The 16,829-nt window shown below is 44.8% G+C and overlaps 1 protein-coding gene across 1 annotated transcript in view; it reads left to right on the top strand.

Moving 5' to 3' along the window:
• The first annotated feature begins 1,744 nt into the window (after nt 1–1,744).
• The window catches only part of BICD1 (BICD cargo adaptor 1), a 140,454-nt gene continuing 125,369 nt past the window's right edge, over nt 1,745–16,829 (top strand). Inside the window, exon 1 of the mRNA XM_016201434.2 lies at nt 1,745–1,957. Coding sequence (XP_016056920.2) covers nt 1,745–1,957 — 213 coding nt within the window. The remainder of the gene's footprint in view (nt 1,958–16,829) is intronic.

Raw genomic sequence — 16,829 nt, 5'->3', positions numbered from 1 at the left:
CGGTCAGGCCCTTCCCTCCCAGAGCTGGTCTCTTGCCCGCAGCCCCCGGCCTGTGGGTCACACGGAAACTGCCCCTTGGGCGCGCCTGCCTCTTTTTCCTCGGTTGTTCTCCATCCTGTCTCTTCGCTACTCTTTCTTCCCTCTCGCTCCGACTTTGCCTTCGCCTCCTATTGTGACTCTTCATCATTGCTCGTCACACTGACTCAAGTGGCCTTTTTAAGGGCAGGTAACATTTAGTCGCCGGGTTTGGGTCAGTAATGAGCGAAGCGAACACAATGATCCAGTTCAGGGCTGTGTTGTTATGACTCAGCTTCGGCGTCACCACTGAAGAGTCAGTTGCCGGACTTTGGAAAATCACTCAACCTTGTCTTTCTCTCGCTACCTGTAAATTGGGGATCATGGTTCCTACCCAGAGGTGTGGTTAGGCTGGGCGAGAGCGCCTGTGCCACGCTCAAGAGCGCTTGGCGCCCGGTCTCAGTAACTGTGTTGGCTCTTACTGTTTGAAAATGTTTATTCCTGATACTGCGCTCAGGAAACTTCATGCCGCTTCCCTTTGTTGAAGGATCCACAGAGCAGAACCCCTGGGGCAAGAGGGAGTGGCACCTGGAGGCTTCCTGGGCTCTTTTCTGAGTAGATAGTGGTCTTGCGACAGCCTGGGCACAGAACACTTGGACGGGGGCGAGCAATCTTTAGCAAAGACTTTCCTCAGGTGGGAATAAGCTTGTGGAGCGTGAGGTGAACCAGGCCAAGGCCGGGGGAGGGGCAGGGAGGAAGGGTGGGGTGGAAGCGGGCGCCCCGGGGCGCCCCTGGCAGGCTTTGGGTCCCCGCGGCCGGGGAAGCGCCCGGGCTAGAGCGGAAGGATGCGCGGGCCCCGAGCGCGTCCGGCACTGTCCGCTGTTTCTCGGGGGAAGGCGCCGAGTCCGGGCAGTTTTCAGAGCTTGGGCTCCGGCGGCCGCGAGAGAGCAGGGGCGCCGGTGCCGCGGTCGGGGGCTCTGCCGTCCGCTGGGGCGAGAAGCCCCTGGGAGGAACTCCGGGCCTCGGAGAGCCCGGCGGGGTGCAGGGCGGAGGCTCCCTCCCCGCGCGCCCCCGGCTGCCTCCGCCTCGGCCCGGGCCCAGGCCCCGGCCCCGCGCGCCCCCCGGCGCCTCGGCCGCAGCCCTGCGCGCCCCGCGGGACGCGCCTCGGGACGTTCCGGTCGGAGCCCCCCCCCCCGGCTGACTCCGCCCAGTTCCCCGCCCCCCGCCCGGCGCCGAGGGCGGGAGCGGGCGGGCCCGGGCCGCACCATTCCGCACCCGCTGCAGCGCGGCCGCGGGGAGCAGGTGGCTGGAGAGGCGGGAGCGGAGCGGGCGCGCGCGGCGTCCGGGGAGACTGCGGGGCCGCTGCCCGCGGGGCCTGGCGGCCCGGCGCCTCTGAGCCCGCAGAGTCGGGAGCCCGTCGCCGCCCCGGCCGCCGCGGCCAGGGCCGTGCCGCGCGGCCGCCGACCGCAGGCAGGGGCCGGCCCGCAGGACACATGCGGCCGCCGCAGCCGCCGCCGCGCCCCTGACCCAGTCCCCTGCGCGCTCCATGCTGCGGTTCCCGTCGGCGCCTCGGGCGGTGTAGCTGCCGGAGGAGCAGCCGGGACGTCGCTCCGCTCCTGCAGCCCTCCGCACGCTTCTTTTCCGTTCCCTGCCTCCCCCGCCCCCCCATTGCCTTCTCCGTCTCCCCCACCCCGCGACCCCCCTCCTGCCCCCTCCGGCCACCGGGGCTATGGCCGCGGAAGAGGCGCTGCCGACTGTGGACCACTACAAGGCGGAGATAGAGCGGCTGAGCAAGGAGCTCTCCGAGACCACGCACGAGAAGATCCAGGCTGCGGAGTACGGGCTGGTGGTCCTGGAGGAGAAGCTGACCCTCAAGCAGCAGTATGACGAGCTGGAGGCCGAGTGCGACGGCCTCAAGCAGGAGCTGGAGCAGCTGCGAGAGGTGAGCTGGGCGCCGGCCCCCGCCCCTCCCCCGCCCCCTCGTCGTTTATAAAGCAGCCCGCAAGGATGCCATTGAAAGCATCGCTTCTGCATCTTAGAGCCCTTTGTTGATGAGAGGAGATTGAAACGGTCCATTGTTTTCCCCACCGGAGAAAAACAGCCGGGGAAATGAATGTCTAAGCTGGAATCTGGGAGGCAGTGGCTGTGGGGAGGGAGGGAGACGCGCGGGAGTCGTCGGGTCTCAGCGCTGCAGGGCTGCGTTCAGCCGGGTGGGAATGTGTCAAGGAAACTTAACACGCCGCCCCGCTGCCAGCCCGGGGTCGGCGACGAGCGCATAACCCACAAAGGCGCTGAGCAGGCGCGTGCGGAGGACCCGCAATTCCAGGATGGGGGGTCTAGGGAACCTCAGCCTCCGCTGAATGTGGGCGCTCCTTGATGGGAGAGGGGGCCTGTTAGAGGAACTCCCGCCAGCCCCACTCGACAGCCTGCCTCCCCCTGGGCTTTACGGTACTTATTCCAGTCACCTGGCCCAGGGAGAAAAGCTACTCGGCTGGGTGATCCCGCTGCCGGGATTTCACCCGAGTGAGGCAGGCTGGGCCGCGCGAGTCTTCTAAGGTCACCCTGACCGGGGACAATTTAACTCCCCTGCAAATGGTCTGACCGATGGTATAGATCACATATGTGGGTGGACCTGCCCTGCAGATGAGGCTCTTCTGTTGGAAACGACTGTGTTTTATAAAACTAGACTATGACAAGTGGACGCTTGCCCTCCTTTAGTCTTTTGGTATTTGGCTTCTTTTAAAGACTGGCTAATGTATTGGAAGAAAATAATAAATGTGCTTTGGTTTCATATCAACACTCGTAGGAACACACATACTGTTGAAGGAACTCAGTCTGGTTTATCCCATCCCCCAGGCACTGTGGGTAGCAAGTAACTGGTTATACATTTAAATGTACACACTGCTTTTCTATGTGGCAAGTCTTTATTTTTAGGCGCATATTGGCATTTTAATGGTACTTCTAATTTTGTATATAATATCAAAACTGTTTTTCTTGCAACACACTCAAACAGTTTTTTTTTTGGGGGGGTCATCTTGTTTTGTGATGTTACAGTTTAAACATTTATGACATAGCTAATCAACTTGCCTTCTAATTTAGTACATAATATGGTAAGCATTTATACTTTCAGGTCTGTCTTATTTTTAGTCCGATGCCTAAATGCCAAAAAATACATATATGGTAAAAAATTCTACCTAGAAATCGGATTTTTGTCTGTCAGGCTGTAAATTTCTAGTTCATGTTTCTCTTACCATGTACGTGTCTGTTCTTAACAACAGCTGGACATGCTGGTATTTTCCAGGTTAGATTAGGTCTCAGGCTGATGTGCTTAAACCCAGTCAGACCAAACCTTGTGAAGTCAGGAAGCAGGATGGCGATTGTAATTCTCGGAGATGTTTTGATGTCTGTGCCCACCGTCATTGCTTTGCCAAGACAAGAAGTGCAAACCTGGCAGTGTTAAGCCATCATGTCCTCGATGAAGGAGGTAGACTTTTTAATTAAATGGAGTATAACTGTTACCTGGCCTTCCTGCTCGATTTAAACAACCCTTCCAGGTTTTTTTTTTCTGTGTCATTGTACTGACCATGCATAGTAAACCTTAATGCAGTTGTCTTTTGCCTTCACTAGATAGACCATGAGCTCTTAGGCAAGGAATCTGTCTTAATTTATTTTGCTTCCTAAGTCTTTAACACAAAGCCTAGCATAGGGAGTGTGCAATAAATATTTTATGAAATAATAAATTTATACTGGAAGAAGATACCTTTATCAAGCATTCACTCGTCAATATTGGTTAGTGTCAGAGAAAGACTAAGAAAATTAGGAAGCATAGAAAGTGACTAGTATTAAAAAAACTACCTGTATTGCTTTCTTCAGCAAAAATGAGAAAACAATATTTTGTAGGAATAGTATCACACTAGTTTAATACAGAGTAATGCAAATATCAATTATAATTTTTTTCTGTAAAAATTTTGAGGCATTTTATGTTTTATATAGCAGGAGGGTAATAAGAGTTTATCAGGAGGCCCTGGCTGGTGTGGATCAGCTGGTTAGGCGTTGTCCTGTTCGCCAGGGGCTGCTGGTTCAATTCCGGTCAGGGCACGTGAAGGGGTTGTGGTCTCAGTCCCTTGTGGGGAGTGTGCAGGAGGCAGCCGATTGACCGATATTGCGATCTCACATCAGTCTCTCTCTCTTCCTCTCTCTCTAAAAAATCAATTAAAAGTCTTAAAAAAAAAAAGAATTTTTCAGGAGGATTTTTACCAAATGATGCATGTTTACATATGTATTTTGAGTTGTATTTAGCATAAATGTAACTTAATTTTAGGCTCCTAATGACTGGTTTATACAACTATATAAAATATATTTTAAGGTAATAAAATAATCATTAAACTTGATTATTTGATAGTGAGACCTGCTATTTTTATCCTTTAACCATGATGTGCCCTTTAGTTGGGAGTATTATTTAAATGAGCTAAATTGGTTTCAATAATATTTCCTGTTTAAAAGTAAATCCAAAATAATTGCGCAAACTAAGATACTCCCACACAGAAGTCATTTTTGAAATATATGCTTTGTGAGTACTCTGATTTTTTAAAAGGAAGTTTTGTTCATTTTCAGGTATATACAGCAAATGATGTTGTATTATATCTATAAAGCCAAGTATAAAATAAATCTTTGGCTTATTTCTAGGCTCTTTCAACAAATACGATTCATTTAAAAATAACTGGACCAGTTTATGGGAATGCCAACAGAAAAACACTGTACTAAGTCCAAGTTGGACATTAGTAATTTGCAGTGTAGCAACCTGGCTCGGCCTTTACAGGTCCTTTTGTTTTTGAGAGTCAGCACCTGGCAGTATTGCTGCCTTCCTTCCCAGGCCATGTGCTGCTATGAAAGTAATGCAAGTGAGCGGTGTTGCCTGAAGATGTACAAAATCAAGATGATGAAGTCATTAATGTTTTTCGAGTCGTGTCTTTTCTCAGTCTGGATTGCTTTTTGGCCTAGCTTGGTAACACTTAGGGCTCTGCCCTGTGCCTGCATGGCTGCTGTAATTGTGTTCCCAAAAGAACACACTTCAAAGAAAAGTACTAAGGATCTGAAAGAAGGATGGCGTTTGACATCATCGTGTTCTCCTTTTCATTATACTTGGGCAGCTGGACAGAGCAACATGTTCACTAGAATACTTGACCGTGGTTTGATTTCACAAATAATGCTTGCTTTCCCGTGACCTGAGAGGCACCCACGCCCAATGATGCCCTGGCTGATTTTATGTTTGGGATGTGCGTAAATCAACACTGTCTGTCCCAGGCCAAAATAGTATTTGAAGAAGAGTCATGATTCTAAAATAATTTGAAAACTAAAAATATACATGCATTAAAAAACACACCCCCTGTAGAATTTAAATTTAAGCTATTGTTTTTTTAACTTAAAAATATAGCAGAATTTTGAAATGTAGTAAAGTTTAAAAAGATCGCTTAAGAGAGGAATGAGTCAGCATTTCTGGTAGCATTTTAGAAAACATTTCCGCGTGACAACTTTAGAAAAGTTTTGCAGCTAGGTTACAGTAGACTATGGACTAAGACTCCTTTTCTTGCGTATTTTCTTAACCCTGATACCAAGGATAGACACCACCTGCTGAAGAAGCACTTTCTGGAGCCAGCTTTGTGTTTTTTCCAGGGCCATAGTGAAATCATTCAAGAAATATTTAACTTACTTGTAGAGATTGTCACATTAGGGACCTGGATGAAAGCCATTTAGTAACCTGGCTTCATCTTTAAGGAATTAATTTTTTTCCCCTTCAGATGCTTAGAAAGATTGTTAGCTTATTCTATGTCTATAAATTCTAATCATGAAATCATATGGGGGTAAAAAAAAAAAAAAACCCCAACAGATTTTCCCCCCTAATCTATGAATAAACATAGAGAAAGTTAACACTTTATTTACCTAAGCTATTATTTTTCTCATTGTTTTTAAAGAAGAAATATTTATTTTTACTATCCCATTTATTATCAAGTTAATTAAAACGTCTAAAATATATCATTAATATAAGCTTTGGGAAACTGTAAACAACCTCAACAAACAAACATAATCCCTTTCAGTCACATTTCTTTTTTTTTCACCCAGTTGCTTTACGTTGCCTTATCTCTTCAACTCAACGTTTCATCTCTGGCAGAATTGTTTCTCAGATAGTATTTAGCAAGATTTCATTGCATTTACCATGTTCGCATGAACATGGACAGCAGCCATAGTCTGAAGAGTTTTTCAGAATTTTGTGCTTACAGATATTCTTCCTTGTCATCCTTGTGCCTTAAATACATTCTTCCCTGTCTCTTCAGTACACTTGCACTTTATGGATATTGCGTTCTGGGTTGAAAATATGATATTTACGTACATGTTGAAATATACAGTAAAGGACTTTCTCACACGTAAGGTTACACCTATAAATGTGGCCTTGAAGGAGAGGACACAAAGGATGCACAGTCTTACTATTAAATCATTCGTTGTGGTGAAGGAAAGGCATGTGACATCAGGTGGCAGGAGATGAAAGTGGGAACGTGGCAGTGGCCACATTCGGTCTTGGCACTGGGAACCATTAAAAGGAAGTGAAAGGAAACACTTTGTAACTGTTTGGTGCCTTATGTCTTATCTCATTTAACCTTCAAAGTAACTCAGAGGCTTATTGCCCATTTTTACAGATAAGAAAATAAAAAGAATAAAGCATTGAGCCATGTACAAAGCTCCTTGTAGGCACTTTGCATGCCTTGTCTATAGTTGTTATAATACCCTTTTACAAAGTAGATGTTACTTGCATTATACAGAAGAGGCAAGTACGTAGGTCTTAGGTTAAGGATTCTTCTCGAGGCTGCAAAGCTAAGTGGTGAACCCTGGTTTGGGAGGAAGCCCACTTTCTTTCACTGCGGAGGGTGAAACATCTCAGTCACAGTGCAGTTGAGAAGGTCATGGTGTTGGTCACGGAGGGTGGGTTGGAGCTGTGCGGGGCAGAGGGATAGTGAGAGGAGGGGATACACCTGGAGGTGGAGGTGGAACTCAGTGTTGGCTGTGACTGGAAATGGACAGTGAGGAAAAGAGCAGAGTTGAGGGTCTCAGGATGGATAGAGGGTGATTCCGTTTACAAAGGAAGGTCCAGTGGCCTAGAGCACTTTTAGGGAATAAAGTTGATGGCCAAGATATGTGAATTTTTTTAATTCGTGTTTTCTTTGAGGGGAGGCATACATTGCACGAGGAATTCAAAGACTCAACTCGCAGTAAAACATATGAATCATCTGTGTAATTAGTTGCCCAAACCTAATTTCCAGAATATGGAATATATGAACAGTTTAGCTATGCTTTCACTGACTAATTCAGATCACATTCTGGATTTGGAGATGTACAAACTAATAAATAATGGGCAAAGAAGCTGGGTTGGCACCGTGAGGACGCCCAGGGCAGCCTCAGTGGGAAACTAGCCCGTGCTGGCCTCTGGATAGAGGGGCTGGGAGCAGTGCACCTCGCTCTCTGACTGGTACTTGAAATTCCATTAGCGCTTTTAAGGTGCTTTTTTTTTTGGTCATAAGAGTTTGGTTGCTCTTTAAAAATTACAGTTGTATAATTATGACAGTTTATGGCAATAATCCACGTTGAATCCAATCATACAAATGAATAGATTCCCTTTCCTTTCCTCCCAAATACCTCTGTGTTGCTGACACTTTGGTGAGTACTCTCTTATACTTGTTTTAAATACCATATGAATTCTTACGCAGGGTTTTTTGTTGTCCAGTTTCTTTGTTTTTATAAAAATGAGATTGTGCCATACATACTACTTTGCAAACTGACATGATTCATGTACTCGTATGTACTTTAAAAATGCAGTTATTCCTAGGACAGGGCTGTATTTTTAAGGCACTGATGTTTAAAATGTGAAGAAAACGGATGAATTAGGAAAGAAAACCGGAGAGCCTCAGGGTGTGTGGGTGGCAGTGGGGGGTGCAGGCAGGGGGCCCAGGTTCTCCCCTGAGGGTAGCTTGGGTGGTAAGTGACAGAGAAAACATGTCTCTGTATGTTTAAAAGAAACTAATGGAATGCATTTGGCTGCCCCATGGCAACCAATACCAAGGAAAAAGCAAGTTTTGCGGGTGAGTTAGCAGAGGATCGGATTCCTTGTCTCCTTGGCTGGAGGGAGCTCTGTGTATGGCCTAATGGGTGGCTGGTTTCCACGGCCTGCAAGAGCCAGACCTGCAGCGTGGCCACATCCTGTCCATACTGGGTCTTGGCGAGAAGCCAGGGTGATTCAGGCAATTGGGGCTTATGATGTCATCGCACCTTTACCCCGTGATACCTGAGTTTTGAGATAGTTGGTTAGGGTCTTGTGCAGCATCTCAGATTCAACACGTTACTACAGGCAACGGGGAGAAGAGGGCACAAGTCAGGAAAATGCCCCACAAAAGTGTGCTTCCTGGTGGCAATTGATACCTTTTCCTCCTGGGATTTAATTACTCCGCCTGTAAAACTAAGGGGTAGGTATAGATAATCTCTATGATTTTTTATCAGGTCTAAACTTCTGTGATGCTCTGTTTTAAAGTAACATAGTCTACTTATTTATCTACCCATCCTTTACTTTTCAAATTTATTCTACTTTTTACAAAGTGTAGATGACTCTTGCTTGCTGCAGTAATTTTCACCTAGCCTGCAGGGATCGGCATCAGCTGCTTTCTTTGTTTTCCCTCCTGTCCGTTTCTCCTCAGCTCCAGCCAGAGAAATCCGTCCGTTTTCACACTTGTACTGTACCCCTCCGCAGTTTGTTTGTTTTTTAAACAATTTGTAGTTCTCTCCTCCTTTGAACACCTGGCCCAGACTCATTTTCCTTCGGGATTCTCTTTACTTCTCTGATCAGGCCTGTATTATAGGACTGGTCCACTGAGTTCGTTTTCATTGATGGCTTTGTACTTGGCTTCAGAGAGCAGAACAAGGCTCAGTGGGCCCCTGAAAGCCAGATTTTGGATCAAAATCAAGAACTGACAGGTATAACTTCCTAAGAATGGAATGAGGGAGTCTTCGTGAGGAAGTTGTGAGTTTCCTGTCACCAAAAATGTTTAAAGACATTCTAGCCAACCACTTGCTGGGAATACCGGCTTGGAGGGGTTATGCTTGGAAAGGGGTTTACATTGAATGATCTCTAAGGTGCCCTCCTAGTCTGAATGTTTTTCACCTTATTTCAGGTGTTCCAAGTAATTCCATATGTTTCTGTTTTCCCTTCTCTACCACCAACCACATTGCAGTGTTTCTAACATGGTTAAAATTTTGTTTTCATGTTTAGCATTTCACAGTATTTTGGACTTTTGAACATTTAGACTATTTTCAAAGTGTATTAGAAGTTTATCATCATTTTGATTTAGTTTTGCTTGATTTTCATAAGAAAATTGATGCATGATAGAAAAGTTTGAGATGACCACATCTGTAAATTTTGGGAAGTTTCAGTGAAACTATGCATTTTTAAGCTACTTGGTTGCATTGGGCAGGGAAGTTTACCACCTCCAGAATCTTTATTTTTTCCCTTTTGATGCTCCCCAGAGATGATCATTTATTCTCAGAGATATCTTTTACTTGAGGAAGATAAACATTTTCATACCAGGAAACTGCAAACCCAGTCCCCAGCCCCCTTTGTTCACCTTCCATCTACAGATGGCTCCCAGACCCATCAGGGACCCACTTGCCATCATCTCCTGCTGGCAGCTGCCTTAGGGGCGCCAACCTTCACCCAGTGGGCCTCATTTCTTTTCTGTCTGCCCCTCTCACAACCTCTGGGTTGGGGGAGTGGTCTCTTGGCACCCCCCGCCCCCATTGCCCCAAGACCCCTGAAGCCATCTCTGCCTTCTCATACATCCATTTATTGGTTGATTATTCCGCTATTGCACCTCCTCTGCTGTGGGACCCTGCACTAGACCACAGCCCCCACCAACCTTGGGGTTTCCCATTCTGCTCCCCCAGCCCCCTAATCTGTGGTAGAATCTTTGTTTTCATATGTGTGCACACCTATGGTTATGTATTTTGTCATTTACACATAGTCCAATATTTTATAATCTTCATTGTCAGTTCTTTACATTATATTCCAATCTGAGTTTTTCTTTTTGCTTTAGATTGCCCATTACTTCTTGTTCTGTTTCATTTATTCAAAAGTGTGTATTTAGTGGCTACTATGTTGAGTACTATCCCACTTGCTAGAGATACAGTGTCAAGCAAGACATGTAAGACGTAGCTGATGTTTGAGAGCTGGGAGATAGGCAGCAAGCACACATGCTCTTCAGATGTGAGCGTCGCCGTGAGTGGAGAGGTGGAGACTGGCTGGGGAGATGCGATCAGAAGAGCCTCTCCCAGGCGACATTTGAACTCAGACCTGAATGATGAGAAGAGCCAGTCCTGTGGAGATTGGGGGAAGTCATTTTTAGGAAGAGGGACAAGTGCAAAGATCTTAGAACTCGGTAGTAGTGAGGGGAACTGACGGGTCACCATGCCCTGTACAAATAACCATTTGTATTTGAAAAATGACCATCTATAAAATAGTTTGTTGACTTCAGAGTTTTTGAATGAGCTTTTGTGTCTCAACTTTGGAAAGTGTTTGAGCAGAGCCTCCATACCCCCTTGAGGGCTTATTTTAGAAGAGTTGGATCAGAACCAGTGATGCTTCAGTGCAGACTGCTACTAGGATCGCCTGGGTGATTTATAAAAATACTGCTGCCTGGACCCTGCTCTGGGACGGTTCAGTCAGAGTCCTTGGAGGTGGGGCTGGGGCTCCAGGATGTTAGCCCCCCTCCTCTCCAGGCCTGAGGACCGCTCCTCAGAACTGCCACCTCCAGGAGTAAATAACTCCGTAGGATAGAAGTGTTTGGTAAGAACAGCTGAGAAGTTAGGAGCTCATATGTAAACATTAATTGCACAGTCTTTTTACTTCTCTATTTTCTGGAAATGGAGACTCTGTAATGCCTTTCAGATTAACAAACATCAAAAACTACATTAGACAGTTAAGATACCTGTTAAATGAGACTATTTAACTTTCTGTCCTCAGGGTTGTTCAAGTTTCTTTTTAAAGTTTGCGTCTCTTTTGTTGCATTTATTTTGTTTCTCTGTTCTGTTTGTAGTTGTTTATACCAACTTTACAAGTTTAGAAACAGTATTTGAAAAGAATTGCTTTGATGGATTGATCTTTAACTTCTGGGGTTATTTTCAGTGTTGTGTCAGTTGTACATGCTTACCGTTTTCAAATATTTTATGGAGAAAAAGCACTACTCTGTAATGTAATATTTATCGGATGTGTTTCTACCTCTAAACTTAGAATCGAGAGTAAGAAACCTGTTTACATTTATGGGAAGTACACAGTAACAGTAGCAATTTCCTTAGGAATGTTTTGTTGCAGTTTGACGTGGGCCTGTAATAGAAGGTTCAGAATGATGGGTCTTTGTTTTCCTCTTGCATCCTGCAGACTAAAGTGGAATCAAATGCCACTGCTGAAGAGCCCTTAGCCATCAATTTTTGAAACTGAAAGAGGTTTATAGTATAATGTGGATGTGCCTTGTTGATAAGCGTCACTGATTACCATTTTCTAGATTGTTTTAGGAGATTTTTCAAAGTTGACCTTGGTGTGAGGTTACTGTCTGGAGACAGGATGAGTTTAATCTTGTACATGACTTCTTTTGTCGAGCTGAAGATACTGTCATCTTGCAGATTGTATCTTTGGCATCCACAACCACCGCCTTCCCCCCTTTAAATCACAATCTGGCTTTCTCTCTGCTAATGCTGGTATGTGCACAGAGCCTTTAAGCTCAAAACCTCAGGAAAATATAATTAGGAAGGAAAAGCAACAATTAGAGAGAAAAGGCAATAATAGAATGTGTGTGAAAACCAAGTATAAATACCTTTTGAGTTTTGAAGACCAATTGTAAATACCTTTTGACTCCTTGGATTATTATTTTTTTTAATTGATAAGGTTCTTAATTAGTGTTGGCAATTCAGAATTAGGTACGGTTTAATGATCTGGTTCTAATGATCTACACAGTAAGAAGATTCCATTTTTGTTAATATTTTAAAATCATTTAGAACTGGAACCTTTTCTTAAAAGAGTTCTCAGGTCCATTATCTTAATCACTGTAGTTATTTCCATTCATTTTAGTGAAATAAATAACATACCTTTGCAAGCCACATTGAAGTGTTTGGGATAATATAAGCTATAATTTGCTAAAATTTAGACCAGAGTCTCAAAGTTACAATTACATTTTTAGACAATAGTCACAGTAAGACATGTCAGGAAAAGCCAACGAAAAGGACTCTAGACCAATGAGATTTTGGTTGTCATTCATCAATTCCAAGTGAAAAAATTGTAAGTTGCATTTTAATTTATGATGCCAATGTGATTACAAGTTAGGCAAATGGACACCAAAGTAAATGCTGTGAGCAGACAGGTCATTGCATAAAAGCTAAATAATGGTTCATTCACTCCTTCCTTCAGTGTGATCTTCAGCACCTCCTGTGTGTTCGGCACAGGTCTGGGTGCTGGGGATACAGTAGAGAGCAAACCCAACAGAAATCTGCGGCTCATGAAGCTCACATTCTGCGTGGTGGGAGAGGGTGTTGGGGAGGGGGGTGAGGAGAGACAGTGAACATAGTGAATAAGTAAAATAGAATATCAGGTGGTTCTAAATGGTATAGAGAAAAATGGAGCTGGGAAGAGGGAGATGTCCTGTGGATCGGGGAAAGGTTGCTATTTTCAGTAGAGTGGTCAGTGAAAGTCTCCGTTAGAGGGATCATAAGGAGGCTGCCTGGCTGGAGGGGACTCAGTGAGGGGTGAATGGAAAATGAGGTCAGAGAGGGGAGGGGGTCGGATGATGGAGCAGCTTAGAGGTTGTTACCAGAACTTTGGCTTTTGCTCTGAGCAAGGTGGGAAAGTTTTAGAGGATTTTGAGCAAAGGAGTCACAATGTTCTGTACTCCCCCCCCCCACCCCATTGATATAACTGTATATACATTCAAGCAAGACAGTAACCTCCTTCAGGGAAAAGGGGTTTATATTAACCTGGTAGCTTATGAGATACGTTGTATTCTTTCACCCCTCCCCCAATGGATGTTGATGGTATTGCATTGAGTTAGGCTAGGAGAAAAAAAAAAGATGAAGTTTTTAAGATAGCCAGCTATTTTGAGAAGAGCTTGGAATAGACTACTTGTTCTAAAAATAACTATATGTTTGACTAATTAAAACCAGTTAGTAAAAGACACTGTGTTAACTTGCTTGGTTCCTTATACCTGAATCTTTACCTAACTTTCATCTACTCCCTGTCTCTTATTCTGGACCATAGGATCCACTGTCCATAAAGACAGTTTCAACATTGGTTACTGGTTCTGTGTTACAGTTGATGTTTTAGTTCCCAAGGGACTGGAATCAATGCTAGTCATTCATTGTTTCATTCATTTATGTTTTGAATATTTAGAGAGTATCAGTTATTTGCCAAGCATTATGCTGGGTATACAAAAATGAGGAAGGCATAGTCTTTATTTTTAACTTACTTATTTACTGTTGGAGGCAACGGACATGAATAGATGTGGTTATGATATTTTATTTGAAAGATTATAGACTTCTGAGTCAGAATGAACTGTATTTCAGTCTGTTTATTAGCTCCGTGATCTTAGGCTTGTACTTGAACTCTGTGCACCTCACTCTTTTCCTCTATAAATGGAGGAAGATTATAACTATGGGTGCTAAAGAAAAATTCATGTAAAGCAATTAATACAGTCCCTGACACATAGCAAGCACCCGATAAATGATGGTGATAATGATAATAAATAATAATATTAAAATAATAATGCATTGGCTGTGCTTGATAGGACACCAAAGTGTCCTTGGTAGGGCAGCAAACTCAACTTAAAGGAATCAGAGAAAACTTCCGGATCAAGGGAACAGGAAAGGGCGCATGAAGAAGGAATAAGGGTTTCCAGGCCATGAGAGAGGCAGCCGCGTTCAGGAGGAAACAGCCTGCAAAGGAGGGAAGACTGGAGGGATTGTTGCTTGTCAGCCGCTGTGTTGCTGCAGTAGGTGGCATTTGAAATGGGACGAGAGGTGGGAGGTGAGCCTGGGGAGGTGGTTTGCAGCTGGCCGATGGTGAAGGGCCTTGGACCGAGGCTGTCAGTCCCTGCCTGGCAGGCCTGAGCTCAGCCGACTGTATGGATGTCTGCCACGGGAAGGCGCCGAGAGCCAGGTCCAGCGACGCTGCAAGAAGTACATCCAACTAACAAATGGCCTGGAAGTCCCAGGCCCAGACCACATAGCTCCTAAACAAGGGGTCTCCTGCTCCCATGCCCGCTGCTTGTGTTTTAGGGTCATGTGAATTAGAGGGTGGCAGCTTCCCAGTCTTCCCTCATTGGGACCAGGCTGCCTAGTTGCCCTTCAGTTTGGGTCCTTGGTGCCCACTGTCCTGCCATGTGGCTGGGCTGGGGCTGCTCCTGGTGACCCTGAACTCTCACACGTCCCTCCGATTCTCAACTCTCCCAGCTCTGAAAGCCGCTCGTGTCCTGCAGTCTTGATTTAGATTCTAACCTGTTGAACCAGACAAGTTGCATATTGAGCCCTGTCTATACGAGACTTGCCCACGCTGGCTTTGTTAATTAGGATTAATTGTCATTTTTCTCCGCTCTCTTGGCTTTTCTCTCAGTTCCATTGTTTCACGTTCTGCCTTCATTTTGCATCTCCTCTGGGAAAGTCTCCCTTTTGTCTCTTGAACAGGGTCAGGCCACTTACGGGAGTGCCAAGGAGCTTAAACTTGATTCTGTATGCCACAGAAAAGCACTGAACGTTTCAAAGCAGGAGAATAATATCATTAGCTTTATGTTTTTTTTTTTTTTTTATTGTTTTAATCCTCACCTGAGGATATTTTTGTATTTTTTCCAATGATTTCTAGTGAGAGTGGAAAGGAGGGAGGAGGAGGGGAGAGAGAGAGAAACATCGACCCGAGAGAGACACATCAGTTGGTTGCCTCCCGCACGTACCCCCACTGGGGATGGGGAACCTGTAACCAAGGTATGTGCCCTTAACCAGGAATCGAACCCAAGACCCTCTGTCTGAGGGCTGATGCTCTAACCACTGAGCCAAACTGGTCAGGGCTGCTTTATGTTTTAAATCTAACTTTTGGCTTTTGATTCTGGCAGTATAGTGGTCTAGGACCTCTGACTAACCCTTCTGCTGGCAACAATTAAAAATGCTAGATACAGCCGGTGGGGCATGGCTCAGCAGTTGAGCGTTGACCTAGGATCCAGGAGATCAAGGTTCGATTCCCGGTCAGGGCACATGCCCAGGTTGCGGGCTCTATCCCCAATGACTCTCTCATCATTGATGTTTCTGTCTGTCTCTCTCCTTTTCTCTCTCTGAAATCAACAAAGATATATTAAAAAAAAAAGAAGAATCTTTAAAAAAAAGTTTATAAAAAAGTGCTAGATACAATATAAAACTAGCTCTTAAAATGCATGAATACAATGACTTCTTAGGAAGGATGCTCAGCATCTAGAACGGAACTAAGACAAGAACCTTTAGAAGTAAGTAGCGCATGAAAGCTGACCTCTGCTTTGAGTTCATTTGCCAAATCAGGTAAAACTGAGAGGAAACAGTAGACAGAGCCTAGATTTGGACCCCAAGGGACTTCACACTCAGTGAAAGGGGAAAAATAGATAGACTGCCATTCCCCACCTCCAACAGGCGACTACATGAAAAATTGTGTGTCTCCTTAGACTTTACACCACCGTTTGACTCTCACTAAGGGTTGCAGACTGTCCGCACAGAGTGTGCATGTGTGTAGGAGTGGGAATTGCTGTGAGCTTCGAGAGTGCGATCTGTATTAAGATATATAAAATGTACACAATGCGTGGGCCCAACACTCTAACACTAACCCTAGGTAACTGTATACCGGTCCCCAAATGCCACCTGTCAAAGAAAAGCACTGTTTAGTGTTTAGTATCTAAGATAGACCCTATCTAAGCATAGATCATATATATCTGGGACATAAAGGGAATCAAATTATACTCATTCCTCTTTAACACATCTCAGCAGACTCCTGTGTGCTTACATCCTGCTTCTGTACAGTTCAATAAAATAAGCTTTTAAGACCCAGCTGTAATCCTACTCACCCCCACCTACCACTTTTCCCTTAGCCCATTTCTTAGGCCTGGTTTGAACTTTCGTTTTTTCACTCTCAAAATGTGATATAAAAAAAATTATATTTCGTTATTTTTAAACTCTTCCTGGTTTTGGAAATGTGTCTGTGAGCGTTTTTGACATAAGGCGATGCTCATCTTTCCGGTGAATTCAAGAGTGGCTCCTCCCAAAGTAAAGGGCCACCATCGTCACGTGTGTGCGTCGTGGCCCAGAAACAGTCCTGCCATTGCTCCATGGACCACATTAGCCAGGAGAGGTTCCACGTGTACTTGCAGGTTTACAAAAATACTAGGCTCATGGAAAACGCCTCTTTCTCATTCTGTGAAAGGGTTAGGTGGTGACTTTGGACATTTTAAATTTAAGCAACCTCCCTGTTCTATGTAAAAGTAGAAGTTATAGACTGTTAGCACAACTCTTTGAGTGAGAATTCATTGCAAAAAAGGAACATTTGGCATAGGAAACAAATAACTAGTGTAGGGGATAAAAAAATTCTCTTCCTTCCACACTCTAAGTTCTCTAAGTTCTTTAGCAGGGCTAATAAATTAACACAGAGATTAACAGGAGAAAATCAGATTAATACATGTGCATGGGGAATTCCCATGAGCATGAAAGTTCCACAGACAGTGAGGTAAGAT

Source organism: Miniopterus natalensis, chromosome 2 (assembly GCF_054644295.1).
Source record: "Miniopterus natalensis isolate mMinNat1 chromosome 2, mMinNat1.hap1, whole genome shotgun sequence".
In the NCBI taxonomy this organism is placed as follows: domain Eukaryota; kingdom Metazoa; phylum Chordata; class Mammalia; order Chiroptera; family Miniopteridae; genus Miniopterus; species Miniopterus natalensis.
The sequence above is the reverse complement of the archived record's forward strand: the minus strand, read 5'-3'. Positions and strand labels throughout refer to the sequence as shown.